The following is an 18,485-nucleotide window of genomic DNA, read 5'->3' on the forward strand; positions in this document are numbered from 1 at the left end:
GGAATCCCATCAGAACCTAGCCTAACCTGTTTGGAAAGCTATGTCTGATGTGTAACCTCTGAGGTTGGCATCCCTTATTTTAGTCCCCCAGCTCAGGACACAGCCAACCTGACTCTAGTCAATGACCTGGACCTTGGTCACCCCACCCTTGTTCTCACATCCTGCAGCAATCAATGCACACCTCCATAATCACATGAAATTCCACTTTTCATTCCTTGAAGCCACTAGAAGCCAAGGAATGGAAACAATCAGGCTTGGGGAAGCAGTGTAATTACAGGGCTGGGGGCAGAACACTTGGGAAGCAGGGGGAGTTGGTCCCTTTGAGCCCTCCCCCTTGGGGCTCAGAACTTCCACTGGCCTCTCCAGCATGTGCCTTCTTCAAGCATGCAGGGGACCTCCCAATTAGTGACATACAAGGAATTTCATCCAGGAACCACCTGGGGTGACTACAGGTAAGGAAATAAGAGAACATCCTGGTTCCTTCAGTCACGGCCAAGAGGCTCAGGAAGAGGCTGCCTCAGCTCCCCAGTCATCCCAGCCTCTCCTTCCTCCCTCTGGATTCTTCTTCCTGCCCCTCTGGCTCCCCCTCCTGGTCCTAGGCTCCAACTCTGTGTCCACCTTCTTCCTCCCTTCATCTTTTAGGTCTCAGTCTCAGTTTTGTCTCTCTCAGGGATTCTGCTAGAACGTTCCCTTAAAAAAGACTCCTCTGTCTGCAGGTCTAATGAACCTCTCAGAAGTAATGTCCAGAACAGAACTCACTTCCTCCCCAAGTTGTTCCCCACCTGGTCTCTCACCAGCAGTAAGGGACACCACTGTCTCTCTGTGGCTCACCTGGAAGCAGCCAAACCAGGCCATGCCTCATACTGGAGCACCATCTCTCCCAGCCTCCTCCATACCCTCTTAATCGGTCTCTTCATTGAGCCCCACACCAACATTCAGTCATCCATAGCCAGCCAACATGTCTCTTAAAAATGTCAATCAAGTTGTGTGGCTACTTCCCTGTTTAAAAAGTACTCTGAGAGTTTTCTACTGTTTGGAAAGCAGTAGAATGAGTCCTGTCTTACCACCGCCCACCCCCAGCACCTTCCCTCAATCCCCCTCCTGGCCTCTGCACTTGCCCACCCCTGCAAGGAACACCTCTTCTAGTGGTTGTACAGCTTGTTCTACTCTACTTAGGTCTCAGGACAATCACCCCTCCTCACAGAGGCCTTTCCTGTCCCCTCATCTGATGATGCCATGGCCCAAAGAGTCAGTTTCTATCACACCATTCTTGTTTATTTTCTCTTCATGGCACATGTTTGAAATGCTCGTTTGTTCATTTAGGTACTTATCCAACGTGAGTCTCCCACTAGAATGTAAGCACCTACTAGCAAGGACCTGCCCATCAAGCCCTCACTGTGGCCCTTGATCTAAGACACTGACTGGCTCTGAGATTCCTTTTGAATGAGTGAATGTTTTATCTTCCTCACTCCCGGCACTAATTATTTTCCAAGAGTTTTAAAACAAAAGTAGAGAATAAAGAAAACTTGGAGCTTCTCAAAAAACTCCCCCAAGCAGCCGAGGAAAGGGGTTTTGACAAAAATACCATCTAGGGAAAGCTGTGTGTGGGACTGCTCACATTTCCTGGAGAGGTGGCCACAAGGAAAGTCCCTTGTAGTCCCAGAGATAACATGTTTAAACAATAGTTCCTACTATCATCATCTTTATTAAACCACAGAATTCACAGACATATTGGTGGCTAGCGTCTCCCAGGGCACATGGATGAGGAAGAGGGCTGGGCTGGTATCCACAAACCCCGCCCCACTTCTCCACAATCCTCCTGGCCCTCTTGGATCCCCCCTTGAGCTCCTGGATGCTCAATGGCAGGTGGGAGCAGGAGAGTTTGGGTTGTCTCCTTGAGAAACAGCTTCCTCTTTGGAAATGGCCTCACTCAGACCCTGCAGGTCATCAAGCAGGACAGAGAGGGATCCTGGGAAAAAAGAACCCAATGGATAGGAGTCAGACAAGAGAAGGCTGTCCTGCAGAGGAACAGGGCTGTCATAGGATGGGAGGGTTATGAAGGAGGAGGTTCTTTGGGGTAAGGCTGGCATGGATAAAAGAGGATGAGGGCCTCCAAGGGTCACAGAGAACAATGCTCATGCACTCAAGAGTGCCTGGGACAGAGGTTCCTGAAGGTCACACCCCACTCCCCTTCTGCTCCTTCCTACTTAGACCATTACCTTTTATGGACTCCCTGGAGAGTGCTGCTGCTGGAGGTAAAGGTGCTGAAGACCCTGAAGGCCTGGGGCTTGACTCAACAGATTTCCCCTTATCCAGTAAGGAAGGAAGAACTGCCAACAGTCGCTGCTGCTTGTAACGGAAGAGGAGACCCTCCTGCTGCAAGGTGGCCTGGGAAGGAGAGGGTTAAACGCCACCTAGCCCAGGCAAAGCCTCCCGCTCCTCCTTCCATACTTCTATTAACCCATCAGCCCAAAGGCCCTTCTCTGCCTTCCCCTACCAGCATAAGGTTCTTGTCCCTCTCCAGCTCCTGCAGACGCTGGGTCAGCCGCAACCCCTCTTCTTTCTGGGCCTCATCCTGGAGGCGCCTGAGCTCCTGGTTCCGCTCCTTTTCCCGGGTGGCTTTGCGCTGGATCTGGTGCAGGGAGACCACTGTGGGGAAGCCAGGACACAGAGGGGACAGGTGTGGGGCAGCCTAGAGGCAGCAAGGCACTATGAAAACAGGATTGGAATGATGGGCATGAACACTGGGTCCCCAGCTCTGTGACTCTGTCTCTTCTGTGCCATGGGAGAGATGGCCGATACTCTAGGAGCCTATGAATCTGTGCATCCAAAATACATTCGCCACACCCGAACCTTCCTTGAGTCCCTTAGGGAAAATCTGGATACAGACATGATGGATACTCTATTGTGTACAATTAATGTCCATTTTCTCAAAGTGTGACAACAGTATTGACATTATACAGGAAACTTTCCTCTTTGTAGGAGATGCAGATCAGCAATCGTTTGTAATTTAAATAATTCCCCCAAAATGCATGTATCAATGTGTGTGTATACAGAAATAGACAGCAAATGTGGCAAAAGGTTAATAAGTGCTTCACTGAGTTTGAGAAGACATGAGTATCCATCACATGATTCTTTTAACTTGTCTAGGTGTTTAAAATTTTTTCTAATAAAAAGTTGGGGCTAATCGTTGGTGGGGGACGTCAGATGTTTGTTGCCTTTGTGGAGGGAGTGACTGGGAGGAGCTCAGGGGGCTCTTGGGCTGCTCACTTTAATATAGGGAAGAGGCAAGAGAACTAAATATTAAATCAAGTTACCTGTATTCAGAGCCTGCAATGTACTGTCAGACCACGGGAAACTTACAGAACAAAGGAAGATTCTTACTGGGAAAACAAACCATTTACCCAGACCATGAAAGGAAAACAAAGCCTTTAAGTCCTATCCTACACAAACCCGACCATTCATTCCCAAAGTCCAGATCATAGGGAACCTATAGAACAAAGGTTGGGATTGCTAGCTTGTCTTTAACTTTGCATACCTACACCTTTAACATTGCATACCCATACCTTTCAACGCTGCATACCCATATCATGAAAGGAAAACAGATAAACAAAGTCTTTTAAATTGTAATTCATAGAAACTAAGAATGACAAATAAACTGAACTCCCCAAACACTTGGGGTGTCTCTCATTCTCTGTCCCTCTCATTGTCTCCAAGAGGCAACCACACTCTATGAAACGTTATTCCTTCTTTAATAAACTTTCCTTTGCCTCTAACTCTGATGAGTGCTTGAATTCTTTCCTGCATGCAGTCAAGGACCTTCCTCTCTCAGTATAGGACCTGAGTCCTCACTTGGGGGGGATCAGTCCCGTCCTGCATCACCTTGATCTGGGTGCTGGCTATATGGCTATGTTCACTACCTGAGAATTCAACTGTGCCATTTCCTGGTAATTTCATTACCTGCATACTCCAAAGAAAACTTTACAAAACGTTTTCAAAATAACCTTGTCTCCACAGTTCCTCTTCCCTGAAGCCCACATCTACTCTGGCAAACCTCACCGGCCTTGGCATGCTCCCTCCGAGCCTCATTTAGTCTCTTTTCTGTTTCCAAGAGCTGTTCACGCAGCCGGGTTTCCACTTCGGCCACCTTCTCTTGCAGAGCTGGAGTGAAGGTACAGATGGGATATGTTGAGGGGCCTTGGTTTGTGGTCCCTCCCCGCCCTCCACAGGTACAATGCACACCTTGCCCATAGATCTCCTGCTGCTGGGTCAGCTCCTGCCGCAAACTGGCAGCCTCTTCTGTGCTCTCCTGCTGACCCTGGCGAGCTGCCTCCAGCTGCAGCCCCACACTGGCCAGGGACTCCTGGGTTCGCTGCAGCTCCTGCTCCAGCTGCTGGGCAACCTCACTCAGCTGTTGCCGCTCCGCATCCCCTAGGAAGGGGTAGCGCTCACGTGGGCGTCTCCATGCTCTAGACTCCAGCTCTTCCCCCTTCTTGGCCATCCCAATGCACCCAACTCTGGCCCCTGTACCAGCTCAGTGACCCCAGGACCAAGTGTACCTTGTTCCCGGACGCGGCCCACCTCCTGCTGGATGAGACGGGCACTCAGCTGCAGTTCTGCATCCAGGCGATTCCGTTCTTCCCGCAGCTGCTCCAACTCAAGGCTCACATCCATGGTTGGTGGGGGTGGGGGGCAGCTGAGGCAGGGAAGAGAAATAGAGTGGGGGAAATTCCCCAGCTGCCTGCCCCTAAGCCCCACCCCGCCTCAGTCCTACTGTTCTGGGTCCCAGTAACCCCACCACCATCCCTGTGCCCCAAACTTCACCTCTCCTGGCGCAGCTGAGCAAGGGTCAGTTTTCGAGCCATCAGGCCTGGGTGAGAAAAGGCAGAGGAACGGATTGCCGAGTGTGGGTTGGAGAAAAGGAAAGATGGGGTAGTAAAAGAAAAAGATGCATGGACTGATAAGAAAGCAGGAGGAGAAATTCAGGAGAGAGCGTGCGGGGCAGGGGCGGGGCACATTTGCCGGTCGCACTACCCACCCCGAATGGTGTGGACCTTGCGTACAGCATAGCTGGCTCGGCTGCTGAGGCTGGGCAGCCGGGCTGCAGCTCGCTCCACCTCAGCCATGGTGCTCTGGAGCCAGGTCTGAAAGCTAGAGAAGGTACAAGGTCACTGTCCCTTCAACCCCGCCTCATTCCCAGAATGACTTGATGTGCCTTTAAGGACAACTCTCTCTATCCTCTATCCTGCTATGAACATGGGGAAAACAGGCAAGGGAAATCAGAGCTGGGAAGAGAAGCTGAAGCCAAGGATAGGCACCCCAACTCTGGGCCCTGCCAGTTGTGCCGGGCTCATAGGCCAATAAAAAAAGATAGCCTGAGGGCTTAAGCCCTTTAGTGATTGTCAGATAAAATGACCCAGTTGCTCTTAAGCACAGCACAGCTAGTCCTGATCCCAAAACCTACGGTAAACTTCTCATCTGGGCCCTGGCACTCAGTGTCTTCATTAACATCCCTGCAGTAGAAACAATAATGAGGTTCATGGGGCCATACCTTATCTGAACCCAGATGCCATAAAGCAGTAAAGGGTTGAGTAAAAACGATTCTATGGGGGCTAAAACGAGTGTCCATAGGCTGGCTAATCTCTAACTGATTTAGACTTTCCCACCTGGATGGCTCTCCAGGTTTTGAGAATCTTCTGGCACATGTGCAATGTTCAGCGTGTGTGAACCCATGAGTCTGTTTCTAAGGAACAAAGCCCATAGCTTCCATCAGTTTTCTAAAGGGCCCTTACCCAAAGATGGCATTAAATAACTGTGTATCTTTTCAAGAAAGCTTCGAAGCTTTTTTCTCACAACCTGCTTTTTGATCTCTATTATGCATCAAAGATCAAAGTTATCCCTTCTGACAATGAAGGCCAGGTGCATATGCTTTATCAGCTGGCTGTGCCCCAAACAGGACCAATGCGGTTCACAAAAGCCGAGAAGGCTGAACAGGCCCCCGGGGGAGGGCCAAGGCAGCATCTAGGGGCCAGGCGCGAACTCCCCTGGGGAGTCCAAGTCTGTACTAACAGAAAGAAGCAGATGACAAAGGCTGGAGATTGTGTCCCAGCAGCAAGGGAGAGATCACTTTTACCTGAAAATTGTTTGGATGGTTGTTTCCAACACCTTCTGTGGCTCTTATTAAAGTCATTTTCTGATAAGGTCTCCAACCCATCTAGAGGTTAACAAACCTGGCAACAGACCGGGCTTGGGTTGTTTTATGCCTTGTGGACTTTGTGGCAATAAAGTCATTAGCAAGACCACTTCAGTGATGTCCTGTGACCAAGGTAAAACCCTCTCCACAGCTATCTTGTTCTCTTGGAGGTAGGATCATGTGCAATGGATTGAAGTTGGGTAGTGGTTCTCAAAACCAACCTCTCTAATTCCACGTGTTTGCAATCTTTCATCATTTTTTAAAGTTAAATTAGTCCCCAAGGTACAAATCCAACAGAAGATGGACAAGAATCTGTCCTGCGTCACAATTTTGTTAAATCCAAAACTGTTGTCTGATTCATCAAGAAGAGCCTCATGCTAATAGTAAACATTTTATAGAGCCCAGGTGACAAGCCCAGCACTGTGCTAAAAGCTCTTCATAGACCAGGTACCCCAGTGTCCAAGGCTGAGAAGGGATGATTTCCAACACAAAGAAGCTTGTGTTTCTCCTCGAAGGTCTTTCTAAAAGTTATATAAGGAGTCGGGAAGGAAACACCTAGGAAGATAGTATGAGAAACACAGGCTTGCAATTGACTAAGAAGGAAACTCTTGTGTTTTAGATGAAATATCTATAAGCCAGTAAAGTGTACAGTTTTAAAATAGATGATTTTTTTCCCGACTAACCAGGCATGCCTATAAAATTTTAAAGGGATAAAGAAAAGACCATGTATCTATACTCCCCATCTTTGAACAACTCTGAAGGTGGGGATATTCCCAGGTGCTCTATTTAGCTCAAGCTGTTACTAGACCAAACTATGGCAGTAAGCACTGCCTCACCTTCAGCCAAACCTCCAGCCAAACATGCAGTGGGAATCATAACAACTGGCCCAGGTGTGACCTGGAGGGAGTTGCCCCAGGAAAAATAAACACAGGAACTCTTACAGAGCTAAATGCCTCTAGTTCTGCATCCTCCAGTGGCCAGCTTTCCAAGCCCTCTTGCCTGAGGCTCTTAAACTACAAGATGTCTAGGAGGCTGGGGAAGCAGAAATATTATCCCACCTCACCCCCATCCAGATACCTGCTGACAGCATTGGCCACAAGCTTCAGCTGTTCCTCAGCCATGGCTGTTTGCTGCTGCCGCCGGCGCCCAGCCTCCTGGGCACGGCTCAGCTCCAACTGCAGGGCCTGGAAGGATGCCATAAAGGAAAGGGTTCCTTCCCTGGGGCCCTGACCCATAGACCTGGGGTTTCCCAGTCTTCCCTTAACCTCTGCCTGTCTCAGACACTGACCTTGGCGCCCATCCGCTCCACCTCCACCTCTGCGGCTTTGTCCTCCAGGGAGCGCTGCAGGATAGCCTGCTGCTGGCTCTGGGTGGCCGTTCTTTCTTGGAGCTCTGCCATCTGGGAGAAGAGAGGCAGGGCAGTGCACTAAAGTTGTATGGGGGGCACTGGGAATGAAGGGGCAGATGCAGAGGTCTCTAAAGAACACCATGCAGGGAAACAAGCTTGGATCCCTGAGAATGAAGCCCAAGGTTTCCTTCCAGAAGCCTGCTCCATGTGCTCACACCATGAGGAAAATTCCTATGACCCACACAAGGGATGTCCAGGGACATGCCACCTCCTAAGAAAGGCCGTCCCTGACCATCCTAAGGCTGGTTCCCTGCCACATGATCATCTAGTTCACCTTTTTCTTCACAGCACACATGATTACATGACATTATCTAATTGTCTGCTTGCCCGCTGTGAATCTATCTGTTCCAGAACCTAAGCTCCTGAGAGCAGGTACTTGTCTTTGTTCAGGGCTGTGTTCCCAGCATGCGGTAGCCATTCAGTAACATTTGTTGAATGCCATCCCTTATGTAAGGAGTAAGTTGGGAGGAAGAATATGGCAAGAAAGAGGGACAAGTGACCTGTCCCTTCAGCTGTTCCACACATGCTCTGTGCTCTAGCTTCTGGGCCTTTAGCTGCACCATGAGGGCAAACACCTTCTCCCGCCAGCGTTTCAGCAGTGACTGGCACTTCCTGGTGAACTCAGGCTCCAGGGAATCTGAAGGTTGAACCTGCAGAGAGTAGGAAGGTGTGACAGTGTGGGCTTCTGGGGGAGCAGAGGAAGGGGGTAGCATCTTGGTTTTTCTCTGTCCTGCCCAAACAACAGGAGACACAACAAAAAGAGGTGCTGGGGGCGGGGACAGAGCTCAGCAGGGTCTGGCAGCAAGCCAACCCCTCCCACCCACAGGGGCCCAGGGAAGGGGCCTACCTTCCTGGCCAGCTCCTCCTCCTGCATGGAGAGGATGTGTGTGAGGCTCTGCACACGCACCTGCAGCAGCTCTGCTGTCGTGTGCAAGCCATCTCGGTCCTCCTGCAAGTGCTGCCAGCAGGAGAGAGAGTTAGAGTGGCCTGTCTGAACTCTCAACAGTACTGCCTTCTCTACTGGGGACTGTGCTCTTCTCCTGGGGGCTCTTCTCTCCCAGGACCTGAGCCTTGAGCCCTTCCATCCCACCTCCAACTCCCACAAAGTTGTCCCCTGCACTTTCTCACCTGCACAGTTTCTAGAAGCTCCCGTTGCTCCAACTCCCACGTCTGGCTATGAACCTCGGGAGGTACTTGTTCCCCCACATACCTCTTTAGATTCTCAGCCAAGGTCACCTGAACCTCTAAGTCTTCTTGGGTTTTGCTAGGTTTAGGGTGGGAATAGGGTAGTCATTAGTGGGGCAACCCAGAGATCCACCCCACCCACCAACTGCTGGGCTCCCCATGGGCCCCCCACTCCCCACGTACCTCAGCTGCTTCTGCAGCAACTCGACCTCCCTCTGGGCCACAGCCAGCTCTTTGGCTTCCCCTGCCCTCCTGGTTTCCAGACTATTCAGAGATTTCTCCAAACCCTCAGCTTTATTGGACAAACTAGACAGAGCCTCCTGGTGAGCCTGTGTCAAGGAGGAGAGCTGCAGAGAGAGACAGGGCTCAGTAGGGGCCGGGTCACTCCCGCATCTGGGCTTTCCAAATCTCACTGCTTTGCCCTTGCCCCTTCCCACTTTCTGGGACTTCAGACAACCCAATACATCATCCAACTGTGAATGGCAAACGGAGACAGTCCCTGGGGCCTTACTCTCCCATCACTCTCCAATTCATCAGCAGTTCAGGTCAGATCTCCCCGCAAATTTTATCATCACTTCTCTTTGCCTCCACTACCACCAACCTGAGGTAAGCTACCCTCATATCTGGGCTGGACAACAGCACCAATCTTCTGACCAGTCTTTAAAAACCTGCAGTGGCATTTCCAACAGAACCCAGCTTCTTCCCTCAGCTCATGAAGCCTGCTGTACTTTGGCTTCTGCCCACTTCTCTGAGCCCATCTCCTATTGCTCTCCCATTCCCCCAGCTCCTCAGAGTCAGGCGGGAGGCAGGGGAAGGGGTGGGGTGGATACAGGTCACCTCCTCAGAAAAGCCTCCCTGGACACTTCAATCCTTACCCACCATGCTCTGTCCTTCCAGCACTCATAATTATCCGAGATGATCTTACTGTCTGCACACCCCATTTGAAAGGAAGCTCTAGAAAGGTAGGAATCTTGTCTTTTTCTCACTGTACCTCAACAGTGATAATGCTGTCAGGGACGCTGAACGAGTCATGGGTGGGGATGGAGGGCAAGTGGCTGCCCTCATTTCCAGTCTGCCCTTTTTGGCCCTATTTCTATACCATAGTCAGAGTGATCTTTTTGAACATAAATCACAAAACTGGTCTTTTGAGACATAAAATGCCAATCTCATCATGTCATTTTCTTGTCTAAAACCTTTGACTAGTTACTCATTGCTCTTAAGATGGAAGTTCTGAACGGGCCCTGAGGCCTTGGTGCATCACCATCCAGAGCCCCCTCTCATCTCCTACACTCAAGCCCCTCTGGCCTCCTCCTGTCACACATGCTGCCCAGTGTCACCAACTCCTACTGCCTCCTCACCAGCCAACTTCTATTCAGCACAAATGTCTATTTATCTTTAAGAATCTTTCATGAATCTCAGGGCCACTTATATTTTTCTTTGAACAATCTCCTTTGTCCATTTTCTGACTGGATCGCTGCCTTTCCCTTATCGATTTCCAGACACACATTATATACTAGGGATATTAGCCTCCTCCTGTGATACAAGCTGTAAATATTTTCCCCTAGTTTATCATTTGTCCTTTAATTTTACTTTTACTTTGTCATTCCTAAGTTTAGTATTATAAAGTCAATGTACCAATCTTTTCTTTAATGGCTCTGGATTTTGATTCATATGTAAAGATCTTCCCCATTCCAAGGTTATAAAGGAATTCACGCAGGTTTTCTTCCAATATCTTTATGGCACCTTTTCTTAACATGTTGACTGATTAGGGTGGCCTTCCTTAACGCCCCTACCAGGTTAGGGCTCCCTTATCCTTCATGGCACTTCTCCCAATTGCAACTTACTAATTAAATTAAATTAAGTGTAAACATGTGTGTCCCCCAAAAGGTTACTGGCTTCACTCACAAGGGCCAGGAACTCAGGCTGATGTGCTCACCCCGTCTCAGGGATGGCAGACTTATAAATGCTTACCAAATGAACAATCTCCCTTTCCCAGTCCACCTTAGGACCCCATTCTTACCCTCCCCCTGTCACCTCCCACCCCCAGTGCTCCCAGATGCACTGGGTACCCAAACTAAAGTAGGAAGACAAACTACTTCCTACTGGAAAGGGAAAGAGAGTGGTAGGTGGTCACCTGAATGCTGGGAATGACTGCAATCTGAGTAAGACCAAAACACCCAAGGTCTCCCTCTTTCCAGGTCATCTTGGAAAGATGTTTGGTCACATTAACCAAACATCTTCTCATCACTCCACTGCTCATAGGGGCCTTTTCTTCGATACCTGCTCTCTACTTCACCCACTGTGAAGCTAAGCCCTTCCTACCCCCTGACTCACCTGCTCCTGGTGCAGCCTCTGAACCTCCTCCAGCTCCCGCTGGCTCCCCTCTTCCAAGTTTTTCCGGACAACCTCGGCCCCAGCCAAGGCAGCACGCAGGCCCTCAGCCTCAGTTCGGCCAGCCTTCTCCGCCCGTGCCAGGGCCTCCAGCTCCATAGCTTGGGCCTCCAGCCTCATCTTCTGCTGCAGCGAGGTCTCCCGCAGGGCTCGGACCTCCTCCTCAAGCCGCCGCAGCTCTTGCAGCTGCCGAGAGATCAACTCAGCCTGCTGGCTCAGGGCCTGTGACCCCTGCAGCTCCACGGACCTTCAAAGACAGGTTGACAAAGGGGAGGCCTGTCTCTGGGACTGGGATGGTGACCATGGGCATATGTGCAGACAGAAGAGATCCCTCTGCTCCCAGGTGGGGAGATGGGGAGACAAAGTTGGACCATGAGATCTCTGCATTTCTATCACCATCATCATTCGCTGAGGCCCTACTAAGCATATTGGGTCCAGTGTCTGGGCTCACGGAACCTAAAGGCTAGCTGAGATCATGGGAGGGACATGGCTCTCTAGAGAGAGCTATATGTATAGGTAGATGTCGTAGACATCAAATGGGCACATTGTCAGGCCACACATTCTGAATTGAAGAGGTTGGAAGTACATGCATAGACTTCTGAATTCTGATTCAAGGGCAAGGAAAAGTTTGAGGGAGATGTAGAGAAAGCAAGCTCATGGCTTCCATTATCAATATGGGGAGGCCAGGTGCTGGTTAAAAGCATTTATTGAGTGTCACATATACTGTACGAGTAGTGAGATGACAGTACATCAATAAATTACATAGTCCTGACCTTTAGAGAATAGTCTATCGGCATCACAAAAAGTTTAAAGCAGCTTTTAACAGTTGTTGGCACAACTCCCTCACTGAAGCCCAGAATCACAGGATTTTTTTAAAGCAGGGAACTGTAGCCTAGAGAAATTAAGTGACTGGCCAAAGGACCCTTAGCTGGTAGCCTAACTAGGAAAAGAATCTCTGTCTCCTCACATCCACTCCAGTGCTCCTCCTTCGTCATCATGCTCCTTCCTCTTTGATGGGGTGCAAGGCAGATCTGTTTCCAATCCCACTCGAGAGCACAATGGCAATATGACAGTACAGAATATTTGGGAAGACACATTAAGTTTTTACAGACAACACATCAACAAATAGCACAGCCAGCTCCAACAGCATGTACTCTGTCAGAATGAATCCAGACAAGCATGGTACACAGTTCTAGTCCGAATTTCTTCATCTTGTCTTATATACCATGCTTATTATGATCAGCTGTCGGTCAATCTGTATCTTCCTTTAGGATTTTAAATTCCTTGATATCAGGATCTCCCCAATTCATTTTTGTTATCTCTATCCCTAGCATCTAGCACACTGCCTTATTATTATTTATGCATTGCAGACACCAGTTCATGGAAAAATGAACAAATTATGGAACTAAGGTCTGAAATAGGGTAAGGAATCTATTTCAGTAAAGAGGTGACTGACAAGCAAGCCTGAGAAAACAGTGACAGTGAACTCCTACCTGCTTCTCCACCCTGGCTCCTGTCCATTGCCAGAAAGACCCCGTTCCCACATGATCACTTGAGATTTCTGGTTGTCTGGCCGCCTCTCTGAGACATCTTGATGGGCCAGGGTTTGAACCAGAGGAATGTCTGATACCCAGGTGGAAGCCATTCTTGGCATGGTTGGAAGGGGCCGAGCTTGGAAATGGGATGGAGGAATGAGCCCAGAGGCACCTGAGGAATCACAAGTACAAAAATGGTCAGCTTCCCAGGAAGAGATAATCACCAGTCCCTGTGCCTGGTCCCACTGACCTGAAGGTCGAAACATCTCCACATTATTTGAAGACTCTAGATTCTGTGTCCAGCCATCTATGTTCCCCTGGACAATAGGAGAAACAAGGGCACTCCAATTCAATTTTCAAGCCACCTTCCAAAGAGAAAGCCCCTAAAATAACAAAGTCATAATCCTTAAATAATAGCCAGGTCCACCAGACCCTAAGTTCTTTTCCTACTTCCCAAAAGAAGTAGGAATATCCGAACATCACTTGTTTGACCCAAACTGGTTCCTGATTGAACTATGGCAAATAACCATGAGATAGTGAGAATTTATTGAGAAGGCTGAGAGGGAGCGCTTAGGCTTTACTCAAACTTTTAGGGTCTGGACTTTTACCGTCCTCCTTAAGTTCCTACAGTCTCTGTCATTCCTGGTCGGAGGTGAGAAAAGAGATGTGCAATGCAGGGGCGGGGAGCCCAATCTCCAGAGTTCTCTCCATGGCTCAGCAAGGCCTTGGGGAAGCCCATCCAGACGCCACCAAGACAGGACTCCCGGATCCTTCCCTGTTAAAGTGTTGGCCCAAGGGCTGGCCCCTGATGAATGTGGCCACATGTAGGGCAGGATGCCTCCTCAGGACCCCTGGGAATCCAGGCAGCCCAGATGCCTCAACAGAAAAGCCAGCTTCCTGACATCTCACCCAAACCCTTCCAGCAACTTTCTCTCCGTTTCTCTATCTCCTAGCTTCCATTCCTGTTACCCCACATTCCTCTCCACCAGAGTCCTGGAGAATAGAGAGGGCTCTTTAAGGTCTCCCACTCAAATTCGTGTACTTTTCCTGCAATCTGGGATTCCTATCCCTCTCCCTCCCTATATCCTAATCTGTTTTTGTCCTGAAGGGATTATTCTGCTCCCTCACTCTCACTCTCAACAGCCTCCCCTAATCCTCCCCTTCCCCGACGCCCGGGGGTCCTCACCCTACTAGACTCTGAGCTCTAAGGCTGTTTCGACCACCTCATCTATTCTTTTACAAGGTCCCTGAACCCCTCTTCCCCTATGAACCCCTGAACCCACCCTCGAACCCCCTCTCAGCCCTTTCCCGCCCCCAACCGACTCTTCCCGAATACCCCCTCACCTTGCGCGAGAACCCCCTTTGCCCTTAGGCCACACCCCCTTACACCTCGCTCCCGGGCCGGCCTACGCCCCTGACCACGCCTGCGCAGAGCGGGCCCATTGGCGGGTCACTCTAAGCCGGGTTTCACCCAGGAAAAAGGCGGAGAAGAGGTGCACGCAGGCGCAGTAGTGTCCAAAGTCAGTTTCAATTACGGAGTCGGGGCAACTCCGCGCCCTGGCGGCTCCTCCCAACTCCGGAAACCCGGGAAAACTTGTGGACTAATCAGAAAATGCGGTAGGCGGGACATCGGGAGGTCTTGACGGCGCTCTGCCCAATGGAAAGGAAAAGGACATAGGGAGCTGGCCAATCAGGAACGATACGGAGGGGTTTGTGCTCTCTGGCGCGAAATTCGGCCTTCGGCATTCTGAGGGCGGGGTTGGTCGCCGCGCCCCTTCTGGTCTGACTTCTTAGCTGTCAAGTAACCGCGGGAGCGCCAGGCCAGGCCCGAGCCCGCGGGGTCCCGGGACGCCGCACAGGAGACCACTCCGAGACTGCACCGCGCGGTAGATCCGAAACTGGGCTGGGGCGGGGAGGGAAAAGGCTAGGTTTGCAGGATCTTGGGGGACGGGGGGGGTCTTTTTTTCTGGTTTTATCCCCCCTCTTGGAGAAGCTGGAATTTAGATCTGCTTTGTTGGAGAACTCAGGGGGGCTCATTTGCACTGTCTTTTTGGAGGGCGACAGTGGAGTCCCTTCCCACTGGGGTTCAAGCTAACTATGAGCGAGGGATTGGCCAGAAGAGCGAGGCGCGGACAAGCAGGAGGTCTGCCTACTCTATGTGGATAAGCAGGTCTGACAGGAAGAAGCTTCTTTTTTCCAAATTATACTGAGGTGTGACAAGTTAGTATTGCACAAAAGTAAGACCCCCCCCCCCCCCCGCCATACACACAGCTACAGTTTGTACTTCTCCAGAAGCTGCCTAATGTTGCCTTGCACAGATTGAAGGATCCCTGAGTATTTTGTAGCCTGAGGAGCCAGTTAATCTAAGATTCCATAAGCAACATTGCGCTGCACTGGGATCTTCTCAGAATTTTTGAGTTCAAAGCTGCTTGATAGCCAATTTTGCCTCACATGCCTAGGATCCTTGCACTCTGAATTTGCACTGCTCAGGAAGTGTGCTCGAAGTTGAAATTGCACAAAGCATAGCTCAAGTTTGCATCAGAGGAAAAGTGAACTTAAGCCACGGTGCTTGGCTCAGAACTGGGAAAGGTGATGGATTCCTAAAGTGGAAGAGGTGGTGCAGAGGGGTCACTGCCCATGCTGCCCTGCCTTCAGCTGTTGGGCACAGAATGCGGCAGAGGCAATGACCTCTACACAGTCCATCCCCTAAGCAGGGCTGGCTGCATCTATCCTTGTGCGGCATGGCTGACCTGTGTGATGTGGCCCCGCGGCCCCAACAGGAGCCTGGCCTAATCTCTGGAGTCCACGCAGAGCTTCACGTTGAGCTCCGGGGTGATGACTGCAGGGTAAGCCTGGAGGACCATAGCAGCCAAGGTGAGCAGTGGACAGTTCTAGGTTGGAATGAGTAAGGGGCTGCTCAGGAACCCTGCCTGCCCCACAAACTCTCTATCAGATTGGATGGATGGTTGTACTCCAGACCTCGTCTTCCCACCCAAAGTGTGCAGTTTCAGAAGCTCTCTGCAGGGTTGACTCTTAATGGGGCTGGGATGTAGATCCAGGGCCTGAGGCATCATCAGGGAAATATCACAGTGGAGATATTCTGGGCCATTTAGGAGTCAAGCTCAGACTCAATTCAGTTTCCAGATTTGCTGAGGTACTTTGTTCCTGTCTTAGGGAAGTTAGGATGTTGAATTATGTTTCAGTGATATGGGCATGTGTCTTACTCCCTAACTTGGAGGTCACAGCCAGCCTCAGAAGGCCTGGGCTCACATCTGAGTTTTGCCACTGGCACCAGGTGAAACCTCAGGCCTGTCAGTTCACTTTTCTAGGTCTTAGGTAGTAAAATGGGAGACTGTTTGGGGAGTCTGTTTGGGGAGTGTTGTGAGGATTAAATAACTATAGTAGCCAATATTCATTTAGTGCTGACTATTGAACCAGGCACTGTTTTAAATTCATTGAATGTAGATGGACATTAACATTCCCATTTTAGACAAGGAAAATGAGGCACAAAGAGGTTAACTTTGTCATTCTCTGTTATCTGGTGTTCCACCATCAACAGGTACTTTGGTCAATAACGTTCGACACCCAAGGGGTCACAGGCTGGAGTTGAGTGATGGTGACCTTCTGACCTTTGGCCCTAAAGGGCCCCCAGGAACCAGCCCCTCAGAGTTTTACTTCATGTTTCAGCAAGTCCATGTCAAACCTCAAGATTTTGCTGCCATTACCATCCCACAGTCTAGGGGAGAAGAGGGAACCGGTGCTGGTTTCTGGCCCATGCTGCCCCCCAAGGGGGCTCCACAGCGCCCCCTCAGCACCCTGTCCCCTGCTCCAAAAGCCACGCTGATCCTCAACTCCATCGGCAGCCTCAGCAAGCTCCAGCCTCAGCCTCTCACCTTCTCCAGGACTAGGGGTGGGCCACAGAGCCTGCCTGCTCCCACTCCCCATGAAGAGGTGGACGCCACCCCTTCTGCCCCACCCCCAAGAAATAGGAGGAAATCGGCTCACCGAGTGTTGGCAGAATTGGATGATGAGAGAGAGGCTCCTGAGAGCTCACCAGTCCATAGGGAGCCCAGGAAGAAACTCCGTGTAGAGAAAACCCCACTGACACCTAGAGGGTAAGTGGAGAGATCCTCATCAACGTTTCACTGCTTTTTGATTCCTTTTTAGAGCCTTGGGTTGGGAGGTGGCCCTCTACTCAGGGGTTGGAGAGGAGAGGTGGACAGAGAACAGATATTGGAATGCCAAGACCTGGTTAACTCTACTAACCAAGTTTACCATTAGTTTAGTGAGTATCTAGGTCCACCATGTTATCATCCAGGGGAGTTCTAGCCTCCTCTTACAGGCTTCCAGTGACCCTGGTTTTTGTGTCACTTTCTTCAGAAACCATCACGGGTATCCTCTGAAGTACACAGTGAGCAACCCCCATGCAATTGGGGGCAGGGAGCCCTGTACAGCCCCTTGTTGTTGCCTGCCCCAAGAAGAGACAGTGTGATGGTTGTGACATCTGGTTCCATGTGGCCTGTGTTGGCTGCAGCATCCAGGCTGCTAGGGAGGCCGACTTCCAGTGTGCAGGGTGTCATGTGGGCATCCAGACCTAAGGCCCACCACCAAGGGACAAGAGGAGGGAGCTGGCACCTCCGAGTTTAAGTGGACACAGTGGAATGCCAGTGAGCCCTAAGAAATGCCCTTTTCCCTTGTCTCCCCAGGAGAGAATAACTACAGTCCATTGCTATGGATTCAAGTACTCATGGCCAAGGTAACAGAAGAGATGGTTTCCTGCTAAAGATAATGCTGCCTTCAGGAAGTTGACAGTGAACTGGAAATTCCCGCTGTTAGCTGTTACAGACACTAGAATGTCTACGAGAGCACTCATCAGTTGCAGAGACCATGTTTGGGAAGATGTAAGCCCCAGACCCAAACAAGTGAGTTCTTGAGGTTCTTGTATAGCATCACCTAAGGCATTCTTGGGCAAACCTAGAGCAGTCCCCAAACTTCCTTACATTGTGGACAGTCCCACCACTGACCATATTTGTATCATGGGTTTTCAGAGGTTTGCTTTCATTTCCAAATAAAATACAAGCAGCTTCACTCACTACTAGTTATTCTTTTTGTGGGTCCAATATTCTTTGCTTTCCAATTCTTGGGAGAATGGATTTAAAAAGGTTTGGAAATTATGAATTCTTAGGGGAAGGGGAGATGAGTGAAAAGGCAGAGAAAAACAAAACTCTGAAAAAGTGCAAATACATAAGATGAGCTGGATGTGGGAAATGGGTAAAAAAGAGTCCAGGTAATTAAGGTTTCCAGTTTAGAGAAAAACAGATCCACTGCCATTAAAATAAGGTAATTGAGATCTTGGTCAGTTTCATATAGCTGGCAGAACTTTTACAGATTTCACCGGTACAGGCCTACCTCAGTTCAGTTCAGTTCCAGATCACCTCAATAAAGTGAGCTGTAATCTTTTTACTGGTGGAAGGTCTTGCCTTCCATTTGTAAAACAATGGAATGTCTGTGAAGTGCAATAAAACAAGGCATACCTGTACTACACCAGCAAAGAGAAGGCCTAGTAAACCAGCTAGAGCAGATGCTGACCTGGTCCAGTGTGGATCAACCTAATCCACTGGTTGTTTTCTGTGAGCCTCATACCAAGCCAAGATACTGTCAAAGCAGCGTTTCTGTAGTTCTTATTAGGAAAGCCTCATCTTCACAGTCTATTGCAACCTAGAAATCCATCCCCTCTTTCTACTCCTATCTAAATTTACTAACCCAAGTTTTT

At 49.9% G+C, this 18,485-nt stretch overlaps 2 protein-coding genes across 8 annotated transcripts; one reads left to right on the top strand and one right to left on the bottom strand.

The window, feature by feature from the left end:
• Positions 1-1,685: 1,685 nt before the first annotated feature.
• Positions 1,686-14,184, bottom strand: CCHCR1 (coiled-coil alpha-helical rod protein 1). Of its 7 annotated transcripts, none has more exons than XM_036238047.1 (19): positions 14,057-14,184; positions 12,963-13,095; positions 12,671-12,884; positions 11,121-11,424; positions 8,970-9,133; positions 8,730-8,865; positions 8,449-8,559; positions 8,102-8,251; positions 7,482-7,592; positions 7,271-7,377; positions 5,039-5,151; positions 4,825-4,870; positions 4,560-4,696; positions 4,243-4,431; positions 4,060-4,161; positions 3,318-3,383; positions 2,498-2,649; positions 2,220-2,388; positions 1,686-1,969 (listed from the first exon to the last, which is right to left on the bottom strand). In XM_036238047.1, exons 2-19 carry the CDS (start codon positions 12,976-12,978, stop codon positions 1,857-1,859), a joined length of 2,400 nt encoding a protein of 799 aa, XP_036093940.1. In that variant the 5' UTR covers positions 12,979-13,095; positions 14,057-14,184; the 3' UTR covers positions 1,686-1,856. The 7 variants fall into 7 exon arrangements, with proteins under 7 accessions (XP_036093940.1, XP_036093942.1, XP_036093939.1 ...); XM_036238049.1 differs by having other exon boundaries at positions 12,963-13,029; positions 14,057-14,181; XM_036238046.1 differs by lacking the exon at positions 14,057-14,184 and adding an exon at positions 13,321-13,950 and having other exon boundaries at positions 2,220-2,346; positions 12,963-13,029.
• A 437-nt stretch (positions 14,185-14,621) lies between these two features.
• Positions 14,622-17,805, top strand: TCF19 (transcription factor 19). Its single transcript, XM_016136858.2, has 3 exons — positions 14,622-15,586; positions 16,272-16,827; positions 17,419-17,805. The coding sequence occupies exons 1-3, from the start codon at positions 15,454-15,456 to the stop codon at positions 17,426-17,428; spliced, it is 699 nt and encodes a 232-aa protein (XP_015992344.1). The 5' UTR covers positions 14,622-15,453; the 3' UTR covers positions 17,429-17,805.
• Positions 17,806-18,485: the final 680 nt, after the last annotated feature.

The sequence above is a fragment of the Rousettus aegyptiacus genome, unplaced genomic scaffold (genome assembly GCF_014176215.1).
Source record: "Rousettus aegyptiacus isolate mRouAeg1 unplaced genomic scaffold, mRouAeg1.p scaffold_m13_p_1, whole genome shotgun sequence".
Classification (NCBI taxonomy): Eukaryota; Metazoa; Chordata; class Mammalia; order Chiroptera; family Pteropodidae; genus Rousettus; species Rousettus aegyptiacus.